The sequence below is a fragment of the Porites lutea genome, chromosome 12 (assembly GCF_958299795.1).
Source record: "Porites lutea chromosome 12, jaPorLute2.1, whole genome shotgun sequence".
Taxonomy (NCBI): domain Eukaryota; kingdom Metazoa; phylum Cnidaria; class Anthozoa; order Scleractinia; family Poritidae; genus Porites; species Porites lutea.
In genome coordinates, this window is record NC_133212.1 from 18,132,375 (window position 1) to 18,153,141 (window position 20,767).

Consider the following 20,767-nt stretch of genomic DNA (forward strand, 5'->3'; position numbering starts at 1 on the left):
GATCAAGAAGAAGACAAAGCGTTTTATCTCTTGTTCTGATAAAAATTATCTGGTACAGTTTGTGTGGCGCTTTTTTCATTATACAACATATCAAATAACTTACAGATCCCAACTAAAATTTGAAACAAATTTTTTTCCAAAATTTACCGACCTCAAAAAACGTGGAACATATATTTCCTACGCGATAAGAAGATCATTTCAAAAGCCCTTAGCACACAGGATTTTCAAAAGAAGTAAAAAAGAGGTCATTGTTGAATTTTTTTCTAGTGCTGTGCTGTTTGTACAGCATTAAATCTCCAAGCAGAGCTAAACTCAACAAAATAGATCTTTAAATAACCATTTTAGAAAAGTTTAAACATCTTCGCTCTCAACTCAAAAACAAACAAACGCTTGTTATCGAAACAGACCCAAATGGCATTTTAATATTATTTGCATAGCAAACTGAGTTCTAAAGTGGTTTCTGTCAGTTTGTTTAGGCTGGAATCCTCAATCGATCGATGAAGACAGCAGACAAATACTTGAAAATTTACGGACTTCTCCGAGCGAAACTTAACTTACATTGAAAGATTTTATTTCAGTGCCACTATCAAGTTCTTTTCGTTTCTCGATTGTTCCTCATTTTCACTTAAATGCCATGAAGAGCACATGTTCTGTCCAATATGTGAGATACTTGATTCTTCCGTGTAAGTGACTTTAAGAGCACGTGGAGTGAAAGATTTATGAAGGAATAAATTACAGCACAAGTGAAATAGACATATTTGAAAACACTGCGGCAATGAGTCAATTTCAGAAGCCTCAAACTATATAATTTTCATCAAAAGCGGTATCTTTACAAGTTATCAAACAGACTTTCCCAAAGAAAGGGTAATTACCAAAGTATTTGACCTCATGAGCGGCGAAAAGGCTCCGAAAAATTGCGGAAAAACTACGAAAACATTTGTTAGTTTCTTCTGGAAAATGACCAATTGCTATACAAAAACATGACAGAATATATTCTATAACTGCAGTTGATAAAATCCTGTTGAAATTGAATAAAGATCTGTTCGTTTATTAAATGCTTCTACACGGCGGTAAATCACAATGGAGTGAACAAAAAGCCACAATTAACTATTGTGTAGAAAATTAAATCCACACTTGAGTCAATTGTGATTTTTGCAATGAACTTGATGCACGAGAAAAGATGGATGAAGCGATATGAGTTTCTCGCAAACTGATGGTGGTCCCGCTAAATATAGCCATATCGAGAAAAACAGATAAACACGCAGTTTGACACCAGAAGTCATCGTTTCAATAATTCCAGACAGAAAGCAGCTACGCTCGCCGCATTTTGACCTTGTTTGCATCAAATTGCAATGAAAATGTGTTCATTCGTTTAAGGAAGAAAGCGGCAGTAAAATAATGAGAAAACAATGACGGCGAGAGCGGCGATTTCACAAACAAAGAAAGACTGTGTCAAAAATTTGATAAATAGAGAAAGTTGAATGAAAACCAATCGTGTTTGACACGAAAGAAAGTTTATTGACAGCCAAACAGCGAGGAGGGCATTGATCAGAAAAAATAGGCTTACAAGAACATCTGGAGATGTCCTTTCATAAAACCCCTGCTCCGATCACGACTTGATTACCAGAAAGTAATCCAAAGCACTCCTTGAGATTCATTCATCTTGCAAGTCATGTTGTCTAGAAAGGTTTAGAATTACGCGATATATCAGCCCGCCAGAAGTTGCCGATTAACCGGATAAGTTCAGCTTTGAAACTCACTGCTCTTGAAATACAAAGTGTGCAAGAATAAGTTATTTACCTTCGAGCTTTTCTTCCTCCATGCTTTCTACTCTCCTTCCTTGATTTCTTTCTCGCGGTGGCTGTCAGAGACGAAATGAACATATCATTAATCACCCAGCATATAGCTCTATGAATTCTGTTGCTACTGCTGACGTATGACAAGCTCACTGCTTGTCTCAAACCTCGAAGAGGAATTTGGTACATAAGCTACAAATTTCTCAAAAATGGCGAATTTGAAATAACCAGATATCACACAAATAAACTCCAGAGAGCCATGGATATATTAATCTCCTAAATATATTACAATTCTGGTGCATAGAGAAAAATAGTCTAGAGAGAAATGAAATAATAGTCGCTCAGTTTACAGAGGGTTTAAGTGATCAAAACTGAAATCGCAGCCTTTGGAAAGGAGCTGAGAAAAACCAAAGATGGTAACTTTGGGTATTTGAAGCGAATTGCCTTCTCTTCCATGTTTTGTTATCTAAAACCGTCCCTCTAGTTGTAGGTAAACAACGCAAACAGACAACATGACCGAATAAATCCGTACGGGGACAACATGGTTGATATTTCGCCTACCTGGTGCGTAATGTAACTCTGCAGCCAGAAACACACACAGCAAGATCACCGCTAACTTCATCGAATCTCCTGGACGAACCTGGGAGAAAACAGATTCGCAGTTATTTCAGCATTAGTGAACAATCGTTTTCCATTTCTGACAATAGTGTTGTTCGGCCTGATCATTCACAGAAAAGATCTCTTGGCAGCATGCGTGACGTCACGAGATGCTCTCTCCCGGACTCTTGTGTGATTACAATTGGTCAACAAATAATTGAATTAGATCGTATTTCATGGATTACAGGGCTGGAATCTAGACTATGCAGAAAGCATACGGTTTCAATTTAAGGCTCGAGAAAAAAAACGATGCATCAAAGCTCATAAAGCCTTGTAATTTCAATAAATTCGAGTGGAAAATACAATGTGTTACTGTAGGAGTTTTTTTTGAGCCGGGGTTGATTGAAGTTCTGCGTTATACAAACACTCGTGTAATTGAAGCACCGTACCTAAGCGACTATCTCTTACACCCCAAAACTCATTAAGATAAGAGAATGCTCAAAGTTGATTATTCTTAAATATTAAACAGAAATGGCCAAACTCACTTTCAAAGTGACTCCAAGAGATAAAAGTTCACTAGAATTCCTCTTTCAAGTCAAAGCGTGTTTCTTAGACTGGTAACCTTTCAGTAAGGGCCAGTAATAAAACGATATCTTCTCCGGGATTAACACGCCAAAAGTGACAGTTCACCACCAGTCTTTCATCGCCTCAGTGCTTAATTGTTTTAATTGTCGTTTATTCGCAAACCAACTCGTACCTAAAATCAGTTTAGTGGTGGGGATCCTTGAAAAACTGATTTAGCATTTTATAGACCTTAAGATGTCAGAGTGCCAAAACGTATCTCAGAGCCTCATTTTAGTCAACTCGTTCTTCCTTCAGATACACAGCTCTTTAATGCGAAAAACGTTCAGCATCCCTAGCCAATTTAAGGACCATAGCTAAAAAAAATGTCACAAATGCCAGAACCTACTGAACACACCCCATAGTTGTCTACAGGAAACAAATAACGATTGAAATTTCATCCCATTCCTAGTTTCTTTCACCACAAAAGTGGCTGGAGCCTCCTTTTATATATTTTTAATCGAAAAATCATCCACACAAAAGGAAAACATTTGCACTGGGTTAATTGTGTTTTGAGTTTGGCCAATAGTGTAGTTGTTTTAACGTTGGCATGGTCTAAAGTGCGCTAAATTAGACTGAGAGATTTTAGAGTAGACTCTTTGCTTGGGTTTTCTAAAGAAGACGTGGGATGAGCTTTATTATAGCAACAGATGTTATCGTGGGCCGGATTTACGCAAGGGAATGCAATTTGATTTTTTTTATTTAGCCTGAGGAGTTACGCAGTTTTTGGCGTAGCGTCCTATCTTAATGCGACAAGTTTACAAACAAACAATATAAGTGCTTATGGAGTTGTCAAGTGACTAACGCACCCGATATAAGCTTAAATGGCATTTGTGTCACAAATCAATAAGAATACTGACCAACGTCGACAAAATTCAAGACGTAAAGTATACACTAAAACCGTAGGTTTATGCTGCTAATGTGCCAACCAAATAGTCGACCTTTCTTGTATTTGTAACCTCAAGCATAGTTTTTGTAGAGGTCACCATGTATTAAACTTTAGAATCTCATTCTTTGCGTGGCTACATTAGAAAAATGTGTGAGTGCGACTATTTTATGAAATCCAAAGCAGTGATTCAGTGCTTGTCAGTTGTCCAGCATAGTAATATTCTTAATATTGGAGGTGGGTTTTTTTTTTTTTTTTGCTTTTCTGAAGGAGAGAATCATGGAATTCACTAAAAAGATCTAAAAAGTTGACTGAAGTGGCGATTTAAAAAAAACAGGGGCACCCATCGAGAATATAGTACAAAACCACTTAAACATAGCATTGTTAAATGTATTTTAGTATTTAAAAGGCAGATATAGGCATATTTTTATCCACTAAAAATTTTTCATCTGTTCGGAGAGGGAGTCCTAGCTGAAAGTCTAGTGATCCGAAAATTATAGGGATCAAAACTTACCGCATATCAAAAATTTCAGCCAGAAAAAGGCTCCCGAAAATTCTAGGTGACCTTCTTAGGGTAAAAATCCGTTAATCCGTTTTTTAGATGTTCGAAAAGCCTAGGAGAGGCAGGCAAGCAAGATATTTTACAAAAAATGTTCCGAAAATTCTAGATCTCAAATCATCTTCCCAACAGATATTTTCTGAAAATTGACGTTGGGTGCCCCTGATAAAAGCCAGTATAGACCAAAACTCGAGTTATTTATTCCTAGTGGTACCACTTCCTGGTTTATAATTGTTTTGTGGGTGGAATGCTAGAATTTCAAGATCATCTTACAATAGCTCCATCAATTAGTTTAGAGTAGCTAGTCTACTAAGATTATTCTGTCAGAGAAGCAAGGTCTTTCACTTTATAGAGAGGTTAACCATCACGTTTACGTCAAACGGCAAACGCGAATTTGTTCCACGTGACCAAGTTTTCTCTTTACTTCTCGTTTACTGTTCATTACCTTCTACACCTAAATTAGTATTTTCAAGCATTTTTTTTTTATCCATAAGAAATGTTTAGAGCCGCTCCTTTCTATTTTGAGAAATTCTCAACTTGAATATGACGTTTGCCGTTTGCCGTATACGTGAAACTTTTAACTCTCTTATCTCTGTCATACATCAATAGACAAGGGAAGAGTGAAAAAACAATTGCTTTTTCAAATGAGTTTACAATCATTTCTCCTCCCCCGTGAGTAAAAAGGGATAGGTAGTGAACGAATGCACTGGCTGATAGGGGAATGCGGAGCATGGTCCATGCAGCCTACTATTTTGAAACCACCGAAAGCATACTAGCCGAGTGCCTGCTGGCTTAGGAAGACATCCCCTGGTGAGACTAATTAACGAGCTGTGAATTGTCACTTTGCTGCAAGCAATCGCTGCTCGCGATCACCCTACGTACGGAGAAGAAAAACGTCCCTCTCGAAGTTTCGAAGGGCGCCGTCGCAATCTCAGGCTATTTCAAGCGTTTGCCGAAAGTGTTTGTTACTTGTATTGGCGATGACTGCAAGCATCAATCAATCAATCCAGTCTGGCAAGGAAAGATTCTGATAGCGTGCTAGGTTTATAAGCATATTCATTATTAATATTTATTTATATATATTATTATTATTGTTATTATTAATATTATTAATATTATTATCATTATCATTATTATTATTATTATTATTATTATTATTATTATTATTATTAGTGCGTAAGAAGGAAAAATATCTGAACTTGGTCAACAAAATGAGTATAAATTACAGATGTGTGAGATTTGTAAATCTCTCCATAAGTTCCCTTGGCGTTTTCTCTGATGAATGCTCCACGTTCTTAGACATGGTGAATGACATTGGCATTGACAAAAAGCAGCAACTTTATACAATCAAGAAAATGATAAATATAGCCATTAGAGCAACATATTACATCTTTTGTTGTGGAAATAGGAACTGGGATAGCCCAGACTTAATGCAATTTTGATTTCTCTTTTTTTTCTTTTTTTTTTTTTGACTTTGTTTTTGTTTTTGTTTTTTTTTTTTTGAATAACCCAATCTCAAGCAGCATTTGTAAATTGCCTATACGTAGCGAGATTTACAATTGTACATTCAAAAACACAAATAAAGTTTCCATCATCATTATTAAATCATTAGTGCTGTTATTTCTAACCATCATGTTGCATTTTTAAGCAAACTACTTCAGCTTTTAGTGAGGGAGTTTTCATGAAAAACAAATTTCTCACTTGATTTAAGTTCCCTCCGAGTAGAGCTTTCTTTCTGGTATGGCTTTAAGCATTTACAAATTCGTTCGCGTGGCTTGTCAGTCGCGTAGTTGGAAAACTAACTGGCGACTGACAGCGACGCAAAAAACTTCGTAAATACTGAAAGCCATGCCAGAAAGAAACTTCTGCCTTGAGAGTAAACGTCATAAACGTTTACACGATATACCAACGATATCCAATATATCAACTACGTGCTCAGACAGCATATAAACAGTTCTTAAGACACCAGGAAGACTTTCTTAAGCCTATGTGATCCTTGCTAATTATCCTTTTTATAGCCGTGCTGGAGACAGTATATAGCGTAAAGATTGTCTTTCAATTTTCTTATTAGTTTGTTTAACTTAATGCCTTCACATCCTTAAGAATTATAACAATGTAGCATATGTAATAATCGAATGAATTAGGATAAAAACATTGAGCAAAAAACCCTGTATGACGACAAAATTGTATAAACAGAATAAAATAACACCAAAAAACTCTTCGCGAGTGGAAAAGTGTGAGAAAAAAATAAGCAATGAAGCATGAAGGAAAATAATTAGGGTTAACAAAGGTTTCAGGAGTTTAAAAGCATTGTAACAATTTTAGGATGATAAACATGTTTACACTAAAGATTGATCGGACTTACACGCATTTTATTTTTTAAGGATCAGTTTAGCAATTACGGAATTTTAATGAAAACATTGTTCTAGAAGCTTATTCAGTGACTGTTTATGTTGAGTCTGCAGATGGACTAAGCCAATGTTCCCTCAATTTTTTTTTAAGCTGCAGTTAATTTTTTTTATTACGAATGTAACAAGGTCATGGGTCCATGTTTAAGTCACTGCATTGAACCTTGTTGAAAACAGAAAATGAGAAAACTGAAAATGAAGATAGGTTTATCCAGGTAAACGTGAGTAATTGGTGACTCCCTTAAACAAATCAGTTTTTTAAACTTCAATTGGCTTGACTCTCGTTTTAAAGTTTAGGGGGCGTATTTCAGAAGAGTGTCAATTTAAGACAGGGCCCTTAAAACCACTTGTGATCGAAAAACAATAACTGGAGAGAATACAATGCAAAAGCGGCCTTTTTAAAACAAGGCTGCTTAAGATTATGTTGTCGAATAGAAAAGCCCTTTGCTTGGGTATATTATGTTAGAAACATTTCACCTAATAAACACCATAATTGTCCACTTAATTTAAAAAAATCAATATTTGTTTGGTGTAAACAGCTACAAATAGATTTGCTAACAACATTTTTGAGACGTTTTGGGGTGACGATCTGAGCTGGTGTTTTTTCAAGCAAGACAGGGACAAGAGATTTGTTCAGTATTGAAAAGTGTGTCTCATTGTTCGTTTTTCGCTTGTTTTAGTTTTTCTCTTATGAATTATTGCTTTGACGAAGAAAAAGGAGATCTTCCGAATTTCCATCGAAAGTACAGATTTTGGAATCGCTGGCAAGGGACTTTAATAGAGCAGTACAAGCTGGTATCGATTTGAAATCCTACAATTGTATATGTTACCTTCATTTTAAGAGAGTGATACCAGTTACTATGAAAAGTACTCTCCCTAGTGGCCCTCTAAAAACAAAATTAATAATAAGAAATTACAACGATTATGATAAAAAGCCTATGTACAAATAGTGATTGCAATAAAAGATCTTAAAAATTCTAAAGATTTAAAAAATTGAGAGATGTTAAAAACGAATATTGGTAAAAAAGGGAATCCATTTACAATGGTATTAAAAAAAACACGGACATTTTAAAAATAAGAATAACTTTTTAACTTTAATATTGTCCACCGTATATTTTGAGGCGGCCTTATTAGTCAGTGTAGTCTTCATCAAGCTAAAGGAGGTGGTTGGTTCTAAGTTAAGATCATTTATTCTTTGATGGGGGGATAGAAGAATGTTCTCCTCATTGCTTCGGTTCTAGGCATTGGTAAGCAGTTTAATGTTTAATTTGTTCTTATAGAATGCTTGTGCTCAAACCGAACTTTTTTTGTACCGTATTAAACGAGTAATGTAAGACCTTTTTTCCTGAGGGACAAAGCAAAGTGTCTCTTATAATAAGTTGTTCGTATTAAGCGGGTATCAATAAAGTGGGAAATTGGGGGATGACTCATTCGCTCATTGAGCACTTACAACTAAGCATGGCGATTAATTCTGTAAAACATGATAGCTATATTTTGAGTTGGATCGATTACGCTGAAGTATCTATATTAGTGCAACATACCGACCTCAGAAAGATACGCCTATCCAATACAACCCTTAACTGAAGATCACTATGTCCGTAGAGAGCTGTTCAAACAATTTTGTCGCGACACATGCAAAGAACTGGATAAAGACGGGCATCAAATCTGTTTTGCTCATAGTGTTCCAAACATTGATGGGTCAGGACAGAAACAGTGCAATTCCGCGGATAATCCGGGGCAATCCCGGTCGAGGTGATTCACGGATGTTTCCAAGGCGAGCACCCGGGGGGGGGGAGGGGCGGGCGCTACTTAGCAACGTTTTAAAAGGGGACGTTCCGCGCCGAGGTCCAACCACTTACCCCTTTATGTACCACTTTGGACAAAAAAAGGGAGAAGAAAGGTACACCTTTTCGTATAACTTCATTGAAAAATGGTGTTCCTTTCACATACTTGCTAAAAGCAAGTCTTCTTTTCATTATATCTCAGGTAGCAATCAATAAATTGAAATATATAATTAAAGGCCGTTGAAATACCTAAATGACAGATTTCTCAATTTCAACCCTGTCTAAAAGAGACTCGGGTGGGGCTTTACCATGTAGGCCATAAAGATCTACCTCCCCCCCCCCCCCTCTCGGGCGCGCCCACAACAGAATAGAGAATTAATTGAGCCCGATTACAATTGTAAGTCAGACATAAAATCAAGAAATTTTCTACTAATGAAGAAAATTAAAAGACATGCAATACGTTCTGTCCTCTTGTATTTCGACAACTCGTGTGAAGGATAATTTATCAAATCCTAAAACGGATATCCAACACAAAATAGCAAGACTCATAATTTGCTTCTGACGTCTTACATGGATCTGTCACCGATTATCGATATTAACAACAACAACAATAATTTATCAAGGTATCTCCATTTACATACGTGGCATTACCTACTCTAATTCATTTTTGAAATTACATGATTGTGTCTTTGATTCATTATTTCAAAAACAAAAACAGCAACTGATTTACAAACAAATGGATCAATATTGTTAAATAGGAACAAAATGTTCGATCTTTCATCTAAGTCTTTAAAAAAGTTATATTTTTCAGTGATTTCATTAAATAATTTGTCGCGAAGCTTGTCATAGAGAATGCGATAAAACATAGCATGACATTCATTTTCAACTACGTTAGCTTGACATAGAGAACAAATTCTTAAATGTTTGGAAGTCTTAAGGACAGTGTATCTCACTGTTTCATTACGAAGTTGGTGATTAGCCAGACGGAATTTATTAAGAGCAATGATCTGTGCATCTAGAAATTCCATGTGCGGCTAAAAGTAGAATTTAATAAGGAAACAGACTTTACAACACGATAAGGCTTCGCGCTTGCGCACTAAAATTATGCTAATGATCAACTAAATAACTTAATGGCACTATCAGCAGTTCAGGCGAAATTTTTATGTACAAAGAAATAAGTTTTATTTGACCATGCCATTACAGAGACCTCTTTAATTTCTTTTCTGTCATTTAATAGTAATTTACTTTTCTATTTTTGTCTGTTTTGCCTGTTTGTTTTTACTGTAAATTCGATTTGGATCATGTCTGGGTAAATATTGGCTTAATTAAATTTTTTTTACATATTCATTCTCGCGAGTTCCTTAAGATGTTTGGGATCCATTTCTTAATTCACTGAACTCGTTTTTCGTTTTTAAAAAGCATTTGAATAACAACTTGTAACAGCCACTGAATAAGTGATTAGTTTTTTGGAAGACAATATATCAAGACAAAGTTTTTTGACTAAAGCGAAGGTTGCGGTAGACGTGGAACAGTTACCATGAGTTGTTCTGAAACATGAAACGTGCCGGATTAAACGCGCGTGCAAGATTTTGTTGTGCCATTTGTTCAACAAATGTTCAGCAATTAAAGGAGCTGTGTCACGAAATTCAGCCAAATTAGGAAATTACAAAATGCCCGTTAAATTAAGAGAAACATAAAAATAACCGCTTAAAACTTTAAAGGAAGGTTAAAATAACATAAGAGAAACAACAGATGCCACGGATGGGCAAAACTGAAGAAGATTGAAACGGACTGAAATTAGGGTTTTTGAAAATTCAAAAATAATGCTCAGGAGACATATTTGTTTGTCTCGGATCTCTGATTTTGTCATTTACATGTAATTTCTTTGCTTACTTTAAGTTCCATAGCGCGTGAGGGCGAGTAATTGGCAAAATTAAACAAAATGAACTGGACTGCGTGACACAGCCCCTTCAATCACTTTCAAATTGCTCATTTAACAAACTGCATCATTATGGGCAACATGGGAGTCGCAAATGCCTAGGAGAAGTTGGGAGGGGGCGGGGGGGGGGGGGGGGGCGTAAACTGGAAGGCGTATTGTAAGGTTCTTGAATGTTGAAGACCATTCAACATGTCAAAATTGAAGTGTCTCTTAATGACCGACAACATCAACAATATGTTTTCATGATAACTGTAGAAACTCAAGGGTTTTGAACTGCTTTGACATTTTGATACGGCGATTGAAAGGGATGCCAAGAGGCGTAATTATATGGTTTTCTTGAGAGGATAATTTCACAGGCGGCAAAATTTTGGACGTGTCATAAAAAGGTGACAAAAAAATTACTAGTGTAATAGTCAGTACAGATAACCTTATGTAAAACCTTCGCAGTGATCTGGTTATGAAAAAGATAAAGAAACTGGAAATGGTTTAAGTTTCACTCAGTACACATGTGTTAATTATTTTACACTTTGACCGTCTCAAACGATAGAAGGCTAAAAATTGAGGCAGTACACCGTAGCGGATCTTAATAATTTCTCACAAGGATGGTGCTAGTCTCCTTGGCAGCCGCCTCTCCGTGTCTCCCTCTCGCGCGCCCGTTCTTTCTTCACCTAAATACTTCCTGCTAAGTAGGCTACCGCTCTGGCCAGAGTCACGCAATGTCCCCCGGGTACTCCGACCCGAGCGGCTGCGATGGAGACTAGGATTGTCCGTTGAGAGTATTTTAGCAACAGTCCAAGTCATTATTGTTGAAACACTTCGGAAAACACAAAATACCTTAAGTCAACTTGAGTGCACCTTAGATCTCTTCCCCCTGGCTTCCCCCAATGTTCGTTTTACGAGTTTAGTAGGACATGAACATCAACATGACATCATGGCTTCGAAATCAACATTGAAGAAGAAGGGGCAAAAAAAAAATTTAAAAAAATGAACACACACGCAAACGCTTTTACAGTCACGCCCTGGAATGTAGGTAACAGTTTCTTCACCTCTTCGCCTTCGACAAGTTTTCCTGTAAACCTCACTTGGGATCATTAAACAATCCCGTTATTAAATAACGAGTCAGTGAAGTGTGACGTCCTAAAAAATTAAATTTGTAGAATTATGGGATTTTTCGGGGTATCATAAAAGAACAACATCCAAAAGGCCTACCTGCCAAAAATGAGCATTCCAGGGAAAAATTGTCTTTGAGATATTAGCCCAGGAACACTTTGATGACTCCATACAAATCCTTCTAGAACGGAGTCAAATTTAGTACGATTTGTATGGAGTCAATAGAGCAAAACGAGACTAGTATCTCCGAGACAATTTGCCCCACAGTTGTAGTTTTTGGCAAGTAGGCCTTTCAGATGTTGTTCTTTCAAAATATCCCAACAAATCCCATGATTTACAAAATTAAACTTTTATGACGTCATCACCTTAGAACCATATAGCCACAGCCTCTAAAAAGCAATCCGAGATCCCACGGACGTTTTTAGGGGGATCGGGACACAAACCCCTGCTTGCTGGACCTCCTACAAAGTATGCCACTATGGCCACTACAGTTACACTTAAGACTAAGTAGAGAAAGAAATACTTGGAGTGGCTGCACATTTTTGAGTGTTTGAAATTGCATGCTAATTGTGCCTCGTGGTCATCCCAAGTTTCATTTAAATCTCATTGAATTTTTAAAGTAACTCCTGGTAGGTGTAGTAAGAAGGCGCGAACTGAGAATCATTCCAGTAAAACCATGCCAAACTCTCGCGATATATAGGTATATGAGCATGTAACGTCATATTCCCTAATCTTTAGCAGTATAAATGCATTACGATTTTTCCCAGACTGGCGTTCTCCTAGAAAACAAGATTACTTTTTGTCGGCCGAAAGGAATTCAGTTATGATGTGATTTATAATTTGCTTTAGACTAAGATCATAATTCAGAAAGAAAAGACAACATCATTATCGAAACGCCAATACTGTAGAAGTCTATTGCTGGCAGAGTATTATCCCCATACTGTAAGTATCATGGCAAACCTATGTTACGGCGTTTTCATAGACATATACTTTTCGACATATTTTAGAGTTCTCTGGCGTAGCGTTGCGTGATTTATTTTCCCTAGTTGCGTGACGTGACAAAAAAAGCTGGGTAAGAGACTACCCCCTCCAATAAGGACAGCCCTTCCCTCTGTCTCACCGTCTTTATGGAGTCGTTCGATAATCCTCCACACATTACCTCAAAGAATTTGTTAAGACAATTTTTAAAAATGATCAGAGCATTTTTCCCTTTGGAGATCATTTTGTTAATTCTCGTATCCTTTTCTCTTTATTATGGTTAATACTGGCAGGAAAAATTTGATGTCAATCGCTCTTGGAACTCGAAGGATTGATCCTTTCAATCCCAGACCATGGTACTTAAGTATGGTAAGATTACTTTTCACTCTAACTTCTTAATCAGAGGACAAAAACCTACGGTGTCCTCGTTTGGCAAATTCGGGAAAAAAAACTGCATTTTGTTTCAAAGTCTTATGAAAGCAATTAATGCTTCTCTAAACTGCTTTGTTTTCTATTTTGTTTTGTTTTTATTTATCTTTGACATTTTTCGTGTTTACTGAAATGCACTTAACTAGACATTTGATAAATACCAGCACTTATGCAAATAAAAACAACGGACACACCAGATTTTCAGTTTCAGCAATAACCAAGGAACAAACTTTACAAATTTCTTTACTCCTAGATTTTTAACAAGTGTATAGTCCAAAAAAGTTAATTTATCAAAAACCGAGATGGAGAAGAGTTCGGAATGCCATTCTGAAAAACGAAAAACGTATTATCTTAAACCACTTGGTTTTACCGCAAAATTTGACAGCTATAACCAAAAGGAATGCTTTCTGTATTTATAAAGGGAAAAAAAGTAAAAATAACTTATTGATAACTAGAACCAGAGACACTTCCGGATAAAGGAACAAACGTAACTAGTAAGGAATGGTTTCCACAAACGAACTGAAATAAAAGACAACAGATTCCTTTAGGAATAATTTATCATCTGCAAACGCCCTAGAAAAGTTTCGACCACAAGTGGAAACAAAGAGGAAACGTCGTTTGCTGTGAGTAATTAAAGATGAATGTTACTAAGTGAAAGGAAATTGAATTATGATTGTCTTGGGCTATCAAAAACAAAATTTACGATTTTCAAGCTACCGGTCAGTCTTAGTGCATAGTTTTGCAAATAAGCTTATGTTAAGTCTTCTTGGAATTATACAAAAGAAAAAAAAATTTTAAACAAGTCGGTTATTTGTTTAAAACCCTAAGGTCTGACCATTCAACTGAAAGCTCGTTTGCGCCTCGTCCTTTCGACAATCTTTGTTTTCCCGCTGTTAACGAAATATGGCAAAAGAGAGAATTTATCCGACGACCCAGCTAAGCAGATTAACAACCCTATTTGCGAAGCGTGCCCACAATACAGTCCATACCCCTTGTGCAGGGCAATTCATGGGTTGATAAGCTGTTTATGTTACAGATAAGCATTCTATACATTGGATACCACAATAAACCAGCCAATCGTTTCAATGCAAAGAAAGGATGTAGTCCATGTTGCTTACTAAAATCCCTTTACGGGATGCTGTGGCTATGTTCGTATTCCCAGCCCTGGCGTGTTACTAAGTAGGTAACCACATCCCGCCCTGGTGCCATAAAACCGAACCGAGAGAGAAACCTTTTTAAAGGAACTGATAAAACAAACAAAATAATGGACAACGTCTCCTCGGAGCAAGCTGAGTTTTTGTGAAGTACCTAATCAATGGCAGACTTTAAAATGGTTTGAGCTCGGGGGCAGACGAGTCCAAGCTCCATTCTACCAAAGATGAAGTTTACCATGCTACAAGTCCTCTACACTCCACCGTGATAATATTTGAACAATTTTAGTTACGTAGTTTTCTTATGAATCATCGCACCCGTCGAAAGCATAACTCCAAAGCTATTATTCGATAGTTCTTCTCCATGATGTAATTTACACGCTGAAACCTTATCGCCACAAAAATAAGGAAAACCTTGTATAACATAGTTAAGAGTCCAACTAGTTCTGGCTGCTTGGTCCTTTCCCTTTCGAATTGTTACACTTTTTTATAATTGGACTCCAAACCCAAAGGACAAAGCCATTAATAAATTACATTACACTATACAAGATTTATAAGACTCACCCAGGAAATAAAGTGTCTGAACAAAGAAAATCACGTTATCCGTCAGATGACCAGTTCCGTCAAAAATGAAACTTGATTTATACACGAAAGGGACTTAACGTCGCAAGGTCACAAGAGAGTCATAATTTAAAACTCTTGAGGCTATTGTTGCTGTGGTGTATTTTTTTCTTTTCATTTCTTTCTTTCTTTGACATTTGTCTGCTGTTTGTACATTTTTGAAGCCATTAGGATAAAGAGAGCTTTCTTTCTTTCTTAATTTTTTTTCTCATCTTCTTTTTCAGAACAACACTGAGTAATTTCAGTTATCTCTGTCTCTTGACATTCCTGCCGTAGGGCACTAAAACTTCAAAAGTGTTAATAATTGAGCTCCTTTCGTGAAATGAACTGCAAAACCACATGTAATAAAAAGGTCATTCGTCCGAATACGGAAAACTATACTACCGAATGCAAAATGGCACGCTTTCGTTTTAAAAATGGGTAAGACTAATCAAGGGTCATTCAATATTTGCCACAAGTCGAGAATGTCCTTGACTTTTTCTGAGCTTTGTGTTTCGACTTGTTATTCTTTTTCAGTATAGGGTTTTGCACATTGGAAATTGCCAATATTATTTAAATGAAACCAAAACCGAAGACAGTACGGCTATGAGCCGAAGCGAAGTCTGCAAAATCTCCGAAGAATCCAGCAAACATATTTGTCATTTCTCAACTCTGTCGCGGCCCGATTATCTATCGAGCGTCACAGGATTTGTTTATTTGTTTGCGTATCTATTATCTCGATTATCCAATTTTAAGATAGTATCTCCTATAAGTATCTTCGATCCTTTAAACTTGAATTAAGCAAGCTCAGTTTGTTTATCGGAGAAGCAGGACTCCCCTTGAAAATCGCGCGGTATAGCTTTGAACAATTCGATAGAGAGATAAAAGGAGATTTAAAAAAGACTGAACGACCTGAATGTTTCTTTGCTGCCGGAACTGTATGCCGACAAGCGAAATCACTGGCCTATAATATACCCATAACGCGAAGACACTTACAAGGCCGAGCAAATTAAGCGTGTTCACGCGATTTCAATGCATGTAATAAACGTTCTTTCGTAAAAGACTATTGTAACCTTAAATTCTTTCCTTTGATTCTCTTAAGTGTGTAAACGATGCACGCAAAGTTAAAGCTTAGCTTTAAGTGTCACATGCATTTTTCTGGTTGATATGACTGCATTAAACACTTACCAATACGATATAAAAAATCCTTCTGTGCTTCAGGACAATTATCAGCTCAGAATTTGAGCGCAGTGTTGACCAAAGGACCTCGCTGCTGTGAAGCCAAAGAGTGACTGTCTGCGTAAAGGAATTGAATACCCTAGTTATTATACAGCAGGAATTTAACGTCAATCTGTCAGCGTTCGAGTCTGCAGTCTGTTATAATTACAGAATTGTGGATATGTTTATATAATTATATCCTCTGGATTTCCTTTTCATACAGACACCCGCTTGTCCACATTTCCTCGGTATATTGCCTGTAAGCCTATGTAACAAACACCTGTCAATCAAATCGAGCTAAGCCAATCAAGTGTCGAAAAACAAAGCTAAATACGCTTGGGTGCCTGGCCTGAAGCGAACTGAAAAAAACAACTTGTTTACGGTTTTGCTTCGCTTCTCTGCTGAAAGCACGCACTGTTCGCGGTTCAATAGTTGAAAAATGATTATAGTCACCAAAAGATCTGGAGACTGTTGCAAAATTAGAAGCACCAAGTGATGGTGTCTCTCAAAAGCTCTCTTCATACTTTACAGGATTTGGTAGTGGGTAAGAAAATCGAGTTTACTCATGAGAACTGAAACGGTGAATGGTCAACACTGTGAGAGGAAAACAGATTTGCTAGGATAAAATTGACATTTGAACTTACCATGCTGTGAATTTTTAAAAACACGTAACAAACGACACTGCGTTTCCTTAGTTTGATAAATAGCACAGCAGATCAAATATGACAAAGCTAAGAAATCTGTAACCGCAAACAGCTTGAATGTGCTCTTGAGAGAGAAACCCAAGGAGAAACGGATTTAAGAAAAAAGACCATACTCTTAAAGTTAAGATCTTTTAGGAAAGCTTTATCCTCTTTGCGACATTTCATTAGGCTGAAAATAAAGCACTTTTGATTCAGTTTCTTTATATTCCTTACTTTTAACAATTATTTCTCTAGAACGCACCGTTTCCATCACTAGCACTGAAGTACTTGAGATCAGGCCGACGAAAGATGCACACTGAAATGATCATTCTGGTAAAAGCATTCCGGGATCGTAGTCTATCAAATTTACCTGCACATGGCCGGCAAACAATTTGGGACAAATGCCAGAGGTTGAAAATGCATGCCCTTCACTAAAATGAATGAAATATAATTTTAACCCCCTTGCGACTTGCATTGACAAACGTCTTAAACAAATTGGACTTGCTTGAGGGGTAATGAAAATGGCAATTTTGTTTAAAAAATCTTTTTTTTTTTTAATCAAATAAATCCGCACTTATTTATCAACTCAAATGATACTAGCCGTGTTAGCTTTACCACAAGCTAATCCCAGCACGAAATCAGTGCTGTTTTTCGCTCTACACTGTTCAGGCGCTGCTGTTCCGTCACTTGTGGTTTTCATTTTTTTACGATCCAAAGGTTGCACCCCGGGAAAAGTGGCGCTGAGTAGCTTGATCTCACAATAGCTAAACCGATATATAGAACACTATTGAATCAGAATTTAGTGGATTAACCAAGTACCTGGAAGCCCAGGATTTCGACTCAATTAAACCTCCATAGTGCAAGAGCTTGTTGACCCTAAGCTGGAGTTGGTGGTCTCGTAAGAATTTAAACTTTGCTTTTGCTCATTGAGTGAGTGGCCTGATCAGGAATGAACTAGCTTGCATTACTGGCGTAGTTTTTGGGTGAGCTAAAACTGCCTGTTTGTTCGTGATGGTATGGCCGTCATATTTGATTTTCTTTCCGAGGAAGACTTAGGAAAGTAGAAATCCTTCGGTTACGCGAGAAGGACACAAGGAGTGTAGCTAGGGGAGAATTAATTCTTCTTTCTTCCCCCGCTCCTTTCCCCGCCTCATCCCCCCGACTTTTTTCAAAATTCAGCATTGCGGTTACGCATACATTAAGATTCGCTCACTGAGGAGGAAAGTCCTGCATTACGGGTTACGAATTGAATGTTTTAACCCTTTTAAGTCCCAATGGTGACCAACGTCAATTTTCTCCTAACAATATCCACATGTTGCCAAGACAAATGGTTATGAGAGTTAATAAAATGATCACTAAAGATGAACTGCTTTGATCTGTTAAAAAACTCTCAACTAATTAGGAAATGTATGAAGATCAGTATGGAGGATTTATATGCCGATATTGGGGCTTAATTAGGGCTATTGACGAGGATATTGCTGTTTTCGGTCAACTCTCTGCTTAGGTTATTACTTGCATCCTTTACCCCGACAGAAAATGCTCCTGTGAGTTAAGAACAAGATATCAATCAAATTTCATCAGGTTGCTCTAACCGGAATAGTTTTTCTTAGTGATTTTTGCAGGCGTAGCATTAAAACTTCAAAACTTCATTACATGTCCATCCTTACCATCCGTAACAGACGACAGGAAACAATTTTTAATATACCTATTGTAAATATAGTTTAAATAACAAAACGGAGCCATTTTTTATTGATACGAAAAAAAGTTTGTCGCCTTTTCTTGTTTTACTGAGCTCAGAATGTATCCAAGCCTGACTCAGTGCTATCTACAATAATGTCCTTTTACGGATTTTTACATATTTTGTACGTTCTTACATGTGGTTTTTATTTTGTAAATCGTCTTGTTTTGAATTCGTCAGTACAAAATCCTCATTTTTATCAGTTTTCTCCATATAACTCTATACCTTTAAAGCTGAAACGGAAAGACTGCTCAAGTGGCTTTTATACTACAAAAGTTTGGATGTCGAGAGATCATATCTCTTGGCATGTAGATTTACAATCTTGCACGGCACGTTCAAGTCTGCTTTGGCGCGAAGAAGCACTATGACGTCGTCTGAAAACAGTCTTTTTGTGAGCCCGCGGGAAAGAGCATACCTACCAAACCCATATACTTTCGGTTCTCGTTTCTAAATTGCGGCTTTTGAAATCGTGCTTCAATCTGTCGGGGTGTTTCAACATGAGGAACATAGAGAGGAAGACGAAGACGGCCGGCTGATAAGGGCCCATTGGAAAGATGATCCTCCTTCATTTAATAAAAATTAGGGACCTTACGAAACTACGACGGAGACGGCAACCGTGGAACGTCAAAAAAGCAATAGATTTAATCAGCAAAACAACAACTTTGTACGTGCACCACGCTTTTCTTTAAATTTCTTTGCCCTCCCTGCACAACTACGACCCGACCTGAAATGACCAAATTTTAAGTTTATTTGAGAATGGGAACGGAAAGGCGATAAATTCTACCATTTCTGGCTGAACTCGGGCGCGGTCCCTTCTCTTCAGTTCCAACCTAGTTTCCCTTCTTTTGAACTGGGCGACTTGGGACACTATCGCGAAAAAAAGTGAAAGGATGTGAAGTCTATTTTTCAGCGACGTTTTCATGGACGTCGCCGTGGTGCCTATTACGATTTGTTCGTTCGGTCGATCGGTCATTGATGTTTATAGGCTCTCGCAGCAGTAACACTTTTTTTAGGCGAATTAGAGTTGCATGCCAATCAAGTGAGTACAGTGTTATGTAATGGACTAGGCTTTCCGACTACTAAAGTCGTTGTAACCTGCTGCGATCAGGCCTCGCCTCTCAAACAGAAAGGGAAGAAGGACCGTCTGATCGCAGCAAAAGGTAAAGCAAAAGTCAAATCATCAACAACGTCATTTATGCAAGGTAATACGTACCTTTAAATCTGGCAACAGCAACAAAAAGGTCCTTCTTTTTGTACAGAAATAAGATCTTTGCCTGAAGAGGAGTTCTCAAGATGAAGACAGCGGAGAAGGTGGTTTGTGCGTGTTGACAACTGATGCTGGGAAATGGCTGCGATTCTAAACTAGTAATTACGTAATAACACGAACAGTTTTGTGATTACTGGGCTTAGGAATCAATATTTCAAGATTAGCTTTGTTTTCTCTGAGTACCTCTCTACATAAGTACGCCCTTTGCTGAAAAATGAAGGTCGTTACTTTGAGGGTGTGTCCTTTTTTAACATAAGAATAGGTCATAAATGTTGTTTACAAGTTATATTTTTCTTTATCGGTATACTAAAATTTAAAGCAATAAAGAGAAAGACTGAGTGACAGCAGCTGTTATGCTAATACATTTTGCAGAGATCATTCTTAAAGACAGGCCTTGTTTGATAGAGTGTCGTAAGTCGAAAATCAACTTAACCATGGCAACCAGGAAGCCCATTCAGTCATTTTATCACAGAATAGAGTCATCCAATCCAATCGCTAAAATAAGATATGGTGGCAAACGCCTGTGCTGTCGGCTTCCAATGCACGAGAACGCGGCGTGCCATTCAGCCACGATTGGATTAAAGTTGCTTAAGGGACGGGATCAGACCGTGCAGCCGACCAAAAAGTGCAACAGTGCAAGACTAAGTTAATCACGATACTAATTTCCACACTCAATTGAAAATACACTGCATGAGGTCGTTTCCAGCTTGCGGTTTCTACAGTGGCTAAATCTTACAAACAACATACTTGAGCCACTTAAGAATTCGAAGAAACCGCCTTGAATTTTCTTTCTCCTAGGGCATTTTTTGCTCAATTTAGCGTGCAGTAGTACGTTTCCGCTACCCCCCACCGTCATATTATCATTTTATGTTAAATCTCAGTTAGTTGCCTGCCAAGGCTATCTATATTTAGACGAAATTAGATTTAAATAACAAAAACCTAGCCGATAATTTCGTTATGGTATCACGGCCGATTAAATTTGTCTATTAAAAAGCGCCTCAAA

General features: G+C 37.4%; 1 protein-coding gene across 3 annotated transcripts in view; it reads right to left on the reverse strand.

The window, feature by feature from the left end:
• LOC140953549 (tyrosine-protein kinase transmembrane receptor Ror-like) overlaps positions 1 to 20,767 on the reverse strand; it is a 47,671-nt gene that overhangs the window by 19,864 nt on the left and 7,040 nt on the right. The window contains exons 1-3 of one of the 3 annotated variants that reach the window (XM_073402954.1): positions 16,047 to 16,278; positions 2,358 to 2,436; positions 1,801 to 1,861 (exon numbers count right to left, since the gene is read on the reverse strand). In XM_073402954.1, coding sequence (XP_073259055.1) covers positions 1,801 to 1,861; positions 2,358 to 2,418 — 122 coding nt within the window. In that variant the 5' untranslated portion in view covers positions 2,419 to 2,436; positions 16,047 to 16,278. Of the gene's footprint in view, positions 1 to 1,800; positions 1,862 to 2,357; positions 2,437 to 2,938; positions 3,265 to 16,046; positions 16,279 to 20,767 lie in introns of those variants that run through there. The other 2 variants (XM_073402956.1, XM_073402955.1) reach the window with 2 other exon arrangements.